The sequence below is a fragment of the Teleopsis dalmanni genome, unplaced genomic scaffold, assembly GCF_002237135.1.
Source record: "Teleopsis dalmanni isolate 2A unplaced genomic scaffold, ASM223713v2 unscaffolded_contig_1972, whole genome shotgun sequence".
Lineage (NCBI taxonomy): Eukaryota > Metazoa > Arthropoda > Insecta > Diptera > Diopsidae > Teleopsis > Teleopsis dalmanni.
In genome coordinates this window covers 1-7,898 of record NW_024033354.1, presented here as the reverse complement: position 1 = coordinate 7,898, position 7,898 = coordinate 1, and the positions used below count along the sequence as shown (strand labels likewise).

Sequence of the window (7,898 nt, the reverse complement as noted above, 5' to 3'; positions counted from 1 at the left end):
AAGAAAATTGTTAGAAACGACTATAGAGAATTAACAGAGCTTTCAATAATATTCCTTGGTGGAGATACAGAAAAGAAATTTAAGAATCGACCTCCAGGTGCCATGCACCAAGCGCGATGGATGGCGAGGACAATTTATTTATTAAAAATTTCATTACTTAGCTCTCAATTTACAATGCCTAACAAGGATAAAACGGCTCTGTTAGCCGTCTGCCTGTTCATCGTGACATCCTACGTCAAACCTTGGCTGCAATGTATTTCAGCAGTAAAAGCACCTTACCAGGATTTGTGTTTTGTAAAGACCATGAAGAAACAAATGACAAAATTATCTCAAAAACATTTAAACAAAAGTTCTGTCAGCATTTATGGTATTTAATTGATGAAGTGGCTGTCTTGTCCCTATTTGACGATGATTTCAAATATAGTTAATAACTTAGCCAAAGAAAACCCATCAGCCCACAGTAAACGATCTACCCCTTCAAAAGATAAACTTTGTGGTTCACTTTACGAGAAAAACATCGATGACTTTATTTCATTCAAAAGCAAGGCTTTGTTTAATCGACTCAAAATTGATGAAAGTTTTCTCAACGAACGTCCTACTTCATGGTCTAGTAATGCTTCATTTCAATATGCCAAAAACAAGGTGCTGACACTGAGAGCAGTTAATGATGCAGCAGAAAGAGCGGTTAAGTTAATACAAGACTTTCATCGCAAAATCATTGTTGAAGACGAACAAAAGGAATTTTTACTACGCTGCGTACAAGAACACAGATATGTTTATCCTGACTGTAACAAACAAACCCTAAAAAGAAAATTAAATAATTAACATCATTTTAATAATAAATACTTAACAAATATATGATACCGGTAAAATAGTGTTTTATTTACTGAATAAACATGAAGGTCTTAAATGTCTTCTATAGTTTCAATACAAACTTTCTGTTAAAAGTTTGGGATAATATTTATTATTTTAGTTTCTAGTATCAAATAGAAAAAAATAAGAGGTATGCGTATTTTAAATCGAAAAAAAAAATTTCGCCCTTATACCCACCATAATATACATACTTAATTTTTTTTTTTATCTTTCCTTCATCTCTTTTTATTTTTTATATCAATTTAATTTGATTTTTATTTATATTTATATTAAATTTAATTTTAATTCAACTTATTTCAATAGCAAAAAAAAAATAAGTAAATTTTATAGCAAACCTGCTATTTGCATACAAAACCACGTATGCAAATGAGTAATTCAAATCCTCCCCCAGAGAGAAGACATACAATAAGCATTCCAAACAAACGTAATGCTTATCTAGTAATAGACGTATCAAACAAGTTGCCCCCAGAAGACTACACAAACCGATAAAAGCTTACCAAACATTGAATCTTCAGCAGCATCGCCTGCATTTTCCGACTTAACGAGTCCAAAAATAAAACTAAAATCCAAACAGGCATGGAACGCTATGTCAATATTAAACGAAAACTTAGTCCTCAAAAAAGCAACTTAAGAGGTACAAAAATAAACAAAATTAACAAAGATAGTGCCGCTCTTATACCCGCTCTTCAAAACCATTTGGGAAACAGAAACTTATCCTTCTGACTGTCTTCATGGCATTGTAATCAAAATACCCAAGAAAGGAGACTTAAGTGACTGTAACAACTGGCGCGGCATTACGGTTCTAAGTTCTGTGATGAAAATATTTATGAAAATTATTCTAGAAAGAATGGTAAAAGTTGTTGAAGTACTATTACGACCAGAGCAAGCGGGTTTCAGAAGCGGAAGATCCTGTGTTGACCACATTAACAGTCTTAGAATTATCATAGAACAATCTATAGAGATGCGATCCCCTCTTTATCTATTTTTCATCGATTTTGAAAAGGCGTTTGATTCGTTAAATCGAAATTGCATATGGGCAGAGTTGAAAACTATTGGTGTCCTAGCTAAAATAGTCTCAGTAATTGCATAAAACTATGATCAATTTAAGTGCCAGTTTTACACGACAACAAACTGTCACAGCCCTTTTGTACAATTTCTGGCGTACGTTAAGGATGCATCCTTTCCCCACTGCTATTTCTAATTGTGCTTGACGCAGTGGCCAAGAAAGCAAATAAAGGAAAGGTACGAGGTATTGTATGGAACCCACTGTCACCGAACACTAGGCTAGAGTGTTTGGACTATGCTGATGACAAATGCGAGTTGTCACATCGGCTTGATGATACGCAACAGAAACTTAATGACCTATCTTTTGAGTCGTACAAAGTCGGACTAAAAATCAATGCACAGAAAACAAAAGAAGTTCGAATAAACAATCGAATTGACGAACCTTTGAAGTTGGAAATGGAGACCATTGAGCGCGTAAATGAATTCCAGTATCTAGGGAGTATTGTGTCTAAAAATGGAGGTACAGCGCAAGATGTGATAAGAAGAATAGAGAAAGCCCTTGGTGCTTTTACAAGGCTTTGTAAAGTGTAGAGCTCCACTACCTATAGTTTAAGCACAAAGATAAAAATCTTTATTTAAAGCATGCGTTCTTTCAGTTCTCCTGTATGGTTGTGAAACCTGCAGGGCGATTCCACTAATCGCTATCGCTAAAACTCCAATCTCTTCGCTAAAATTCTTAAATAAGCGATTCGCTTATTTTAGGAGAATTAGCGATCGTGCGATTCTGCTAACACAATCTCTTCGCTAAATTTATCCGGCGATGCGGAAAATGCTGAAATGCACTGAAATGTCAAAATAAATACAAAAATTGTCAGCTGTTGGACTTATAATTTAAATTTGAATTTAAATTTAAAAGCACATACTTCAACAAAAAATATTTAGCAATTGCGAAATTAAAATTAATATTCAATTAATATAACATTGGTGTGCGAATTAATTAAATAATGGACTTTTTGATAAGAAGGAGATTTGTTTTTTCTGGTTATGTGAGAGATTCACGGAATCATTTACATTGGAAAAGAAAATGTTTGCGGAATTCTACAGACCCCTTCGCTATATCTGATGCGCGTTTTATTGAAATATTTCGTCTTTCGAAATATTTATGTAAGCTTTTCTTGGCAGAAATAACTCCGTACATGGTACCGAGAAGACGATCAGATGGAATTTCAAGGGACATACGCGTACTTGTTGCATTGCGCTTTTTTGCTCAAGGTAAGTTGATATTTAATAATTGCAAAAAAAGTGAATCAATTATGTTAATTTATAGGATGTTATCAGCGTTGTGTGGGCCAAAGCTCTTTGTTAAATGTTTCTCAGGCAGTTGTTAGTAGATGCGTTAAGCAGGTTGCAAATATAATGAATCGGTATTTTGTAGTAAAGTACATCAAATGGCCCAGAACAATTCAGAAATTATGCGCTATAAAAGAGAAGTATATCTTCGAAATCTTGTGTTAAAATACAATGTAGTTAATCGACAATTATTTGCAGATTTTATGAAAAGTTTCGGTTTCCAGGGGTAATTGGTGCAATTGATTGCACTCATATAAAAATTAAAACCCCGAACTTAGCTATTGAGCATGTGTATGACTGCAGAAAAGGAGGACATTCGCTAAATGTTCAAGTGGTATGATTCAAATTTAATTTATTTACATACTATAATAATACGCATTAATTTTAGGTATGCGATTATAATCTAAAAATTTTAGATTGTAATGCTCGCTTCGGCGGCACTGCACATGATGCATCCATATGGAGAGCCAGCGCCTTACGAGTGCTTCTTACTCGAAAGTACGAAAATGGGGACCGAAATTTCCGGTTAATAGGTAAAACTTGATTGTACATTAATTTTTTTGAGAAACTAATTCTGTTTTAATTTTTAGGAGATAGCGGTTATCCCCTCTTACCCTTTTTGATGACACCTGTTCAAGGAAATAATTTGTCGACGGCACATAACAATTATAATGTGCAACATCGAAAGGCGAGAAATTGGATTGAGCGTTGTTTCGGATTATTAAAAAGTAGAATTCGTTGCTTTAGTAGCGAAAGAACTTTAATGTATGATCCTGAAACAGAGGGCAAAATTGTTAATTCATGTTTGGTTCTACATAACTTCATTATTACACATAATATAATGAACGAAGTTAATGATGTTGACTGCGCAGAAAACACGGACGAAGAAATAAATGAAGATAATGACTTTGAAGCACAAGAACCCGTCCCTGAAGCGTTTCTAGTAAGAGAAGAAATAATCAATAATTATTTTCAATATTATTTGGGTTTTATTTAATTGACTTTTTATTAAAAGTTTAAATATATATTTATTTATATTGTTATTTTCGTTTTATTTATTAATAATAAATTGTTATTATGACCAATACTCAACACTTTTTTATTAATACTCTGGCCTTAGGTCGTTAATTTAACACATAAAAATTACACTTATAAATTTGTGTTAAATATTTAATTGTATTTCAGTTTTTATAAAAACTTATTTGTATTACAAATATTTGGGTCTACTTCGTAGACCATCTTCAATGCCCAACGAGGAAGAAAAACCTTAAAAATAAACAATAATTTTATTAATAAAAAAGCGCAAATTTCCACATCACCCCTGAGATATTGCACATAATGCGTTAACCAAATTCTTTTATATGGCTGGTTCCCCAGTAGTCCTATCCACCATAAAAAGCTTACATTAATTCTATTCTATGTATTAAAATTATTAATTGCATCCGCTAACAGTTTTATAACATCTGTATGCTCTTTAGTGGCCTGCACGCGTTCGTCCGCAATCTCCTTCTCTTGTTTGAGCTTTCTTTCCTCCAGCTCAAGTCGACGCTCCTCAAGCCTCAACCTTTTCTCCTCTAACTCGACGAACTTTTGGTTGGTCTGTTCTAATGAGGGATTTCACTTTCGTTGCTTGGCTGGACGAATAAGTCGAATAGGCACACAACCCTCATCGTTACCCCCAACAGATGGACCTGAACCGCTTGAAAGTTCCTTTCCCTCGTCAAGGCACTTAAATTAATCATTTATTAGATTAATAATTAAAAAATATAAGAAAAATAAAAGCGATAATAAGGCATTCGCCTCCAATACTTACCTCTAAATCATAACAACCTGAAATGTCACTTTCAAAGTGCATTGCTGGCTCGCAGACATCTTCCGTGCCTTGCACCGCTACTGGATGCATTACTGCAATAATCCGTTCATCTAGATCAGTTAAATCCTTAATGCCAACGGACGCATTTCCAGTCAGTCCCATTGCATGTTTATAGTCCTGTACTTTCTTCTTGCTTTTGGATCTAAAATTAAACAATGGAGTTTTTTTATTTACAATTTTTCAATATAGTTTCTACAACTATAAAATTAAAAGCAACGATGTTATTTTACATGTTTTTATGTATAATTCTTTTATATATATATATATATACATATATTATTAACTGTTAATATATCTTATTTTAATTTTTAACTACTTACTTCATGTTGACCCATGCCTTCTTCCAACCATTGGCATCTTTAACTGCTCCACCAACGGCATTTAAAATAGCAGCTAGAGAGCTCCACTGTTCATTAAGACTTCGCGCACCATGATCTGACACAAATCTGTCATGAGCGAAATCTTTATGCTCTTCCATATGCTGGACCAGCACTTGTTTCTGCTCCTTGCTTATTCGTTTTGACTTTAAGTCCACGAATTCCATCATAAATATCTAAAAATTAAATAATAAATAAAATATATTAAATCTTATATGTATTAATATGTATATAATTATTCATTTTGTTCACTGTTTCACTTGGAATTCATTTATTTTTGGTACAAAAATAAAAATATGAAAAATAAAATACATTTGTTTACATTTGCTGAACACCAAACGCACTCTCACTATATTACTGCCACAAAATTTTTGTAATATTAATTTTTTTTTTCATTTTACTTTAAATGCAAAATTTATTTCTATCACAATTACTTTATTAATAAATAAATATGAATATTATACTAAATACATACAAAATAATTGCTCAATTTGTTTAAAAAATAATATTTTCACTTTAAGCGACAGCAAAAACCTAGTCGCCAAAAACAATCAAATTAGGAGAAATTTTAGTCGTTTTTAACGAAATTTAGCGATTACCAATTTAGCAGAATACGAAATTTGGCGATTTAGCGATTTATCCGGAAAAATCAGCTGTTTTTGAAAGTTGAGAAAATTAGCGAATAGAAATTAAGCGCAACGAGTTAGCAGAATCGCAAAAATCGCTAAAATGCATTTAAAGAATTTTAGCGATGAAGTTTTAGCGATAGCGATTAGTGGAATCGGCCTGCTGGTTTGTTACAGAAAACATACAAAGCATGCTGAGAGTATTTGTTAACCGCTGTCTCCGCAGAATTTTACGTATCTTCTGGCCAAACAGAATATCAAATCATGATCTTTGGATCAAAACAAATGTTAGAGATGTCAATCTTGAAATTCGTAAAAGAAAATTTGGATGGATCGGGCATATACTTCGAAAAGCTCCCACCGAAATTTGTCAACAGGCGTTGGTATACAACCCGTAAGTTAGGAGAGGAAAAGGTCGTCCAAAAACAATATGGAGAAGGTCAACGTTGAATGAAATAAACACCATTTTGCAGGAAATCTTTTAACGAACTTAGAGCAATAGCTCGGCAGCGTAATAACTGGAAAGCATTTGTAAATTCTATAATATAAATTTGATGTACTTAAAATGTTCTTTGTAATTAAACTAAATTTATAATTTTGTTAAAATATAAATATGTCCTAATAATAAAGGTGGAAATGTTAAAATTCTTCCAAATGACTATGTAACCATCTTAGAAAGCCACATTACAGATCGAAACTTTTATGTCAAATATAAAAACAATTACTATTCAATCAAGAAAGCCAATGCTGGAATTCTCAGGGAAGTGTTTTAGGCCCGCTACTATACCAGATTTAAACAGCAGACATGCATTGCGGAAAATTACAATGCAATGACAGCAACTTTTGCGAATGGCACAATATTTTCGGCACATAAAAACATCTCTAATGTAACCGAACAACTACATTGAACTTTAAACAAAACAAAAGACTGGTTCGACAAATGGAAAATTAAAATTAATGGAGACAAAACATCGCAAGTCATTTTCACAGCACAACGAAAATTCTCGTCCATACCGATAATACTGAATAATACGCAGATCCCATTTAAATATTAGTTAAATACCTGGGCATACATCTCGATAACAAATTTGCACATAATTAAAAAGAATAAGTGAATGAAAGAAAAATGCATTGTTTTTCTCAACTGGCTTCTAAGCAAAAAATTTAAAATCTAAGAAATAAAATACTTTTGTATAATGCAATTATTAAGCCCATTTGGACTTATGGTAGCCAAATTAGGGGAACATCAAAAAAAATCCACCAGCGCCAAGATAGCAACGATGCTAAGAGGTCCAAACCAGAAATTTTTAAACTTCATTTTATTAAATACAATCTATTCTATTCATGAATAATAAGTACTACTTATGGCAATAACAATATATGATTGGCATGTACGGGACTACCCAGTGGTAATCACCGCCTTATGAAGAATTACAATTTCTAGAATCTGTTCGGCAAATCAGAAGTTGCGAAGCGTAATAATCTACGAATGTTAAAAGTATCCCTCGTTAGGCCTGCGGCAAGGGAGTTAGGATGAACTACCAGTCGTGAGTGATAGTTGCTGCTTATCTGCTGTATTGACTCGTACACAGTACGGATGCCAAAATCATGATGTAAGACGTTATTCGGGATAAACCATGGGGCGTCGGCGCAGATACGTAGTATTTTTGATTGAAACCTCTGAATCATATCTAGGTTTGACTTTGCTGCTATACCCCAGATGGGTATACCGTACGTCCAGATTGGCTTGAAGACGACCTTGTATAAAAGTATTTTATTTTGTAGCGATAATTT

The 7,898-nt window shown here is 33.2% G+C and overlaps 2 protein-coding genes across 2 annotated transcripts; one reads left to right on the top strand and one right to left on the bottom strand.

The window, feature by feature from the left end:
• The first annotated feature begins 408 nt into the window (after positions 1–408).
• LOC119664470 (putative nuclease HARBI1) lies at positions 409–4,748 on the top strand. Its single transcript, XM_038073949.1, has 7 exons — positions 409–787; positions 2,983–3,150; positions 3,206–3,368; positions 3,427–3,562; positions 3,617–3,761; positions 3,819–4,171; positions 4,707–4,748. The coding sequence occupies exons 1-7, from the start codon at positions 409–411 to the stop codon at positions 4,746–4,748; spliced, it is 1,386 nt and encodes a 461-aa protein (XP_037929877.1).
• A 97-nt stretch (positions 4,749–4,845) lies between these two features.
• LOC119664469 lies at positions 4,846–5,654 on the bottom strand (the record flags this gene model as incomplete). The annotated part of the gene is made up of 3 exons (XM_038073948.1): positions 4,846–4,956; positions 5,042–5,243; positions 5,422–5,654. Coding segments are annotated over 3 exons (546 nt in total), but the record flags the coding sequence as incomplete, so codon positions are not given.
• Between the last annotated feature and the right edge of the window lie 2,244 nt (positions 5,655–7,898).

Bases quoted from the DNA above. Each gene is read 5' to 3' on its own strand.
- LOC119664470 (XM_038073949.1), top strand. From the start codon at position 409: ATGATTTCAAATATAGTTAATAACTTAGCCAAAGAAAACCCATCAGCC. The intron at 788-2,982 runs GTAACAAACAAA...GGAATTCTACAG, and splicing joins CAGATATGTTTATCCTGACT to ACCCCTTCGCTATATCTGAT. The intron at 3,563-3,616 runs GTATGATTCAAA...CATTAATTTTAG, and splicing joins ATTCGCTAAATGTTCAAGTG to GTATGCGATTATAATCTAAA.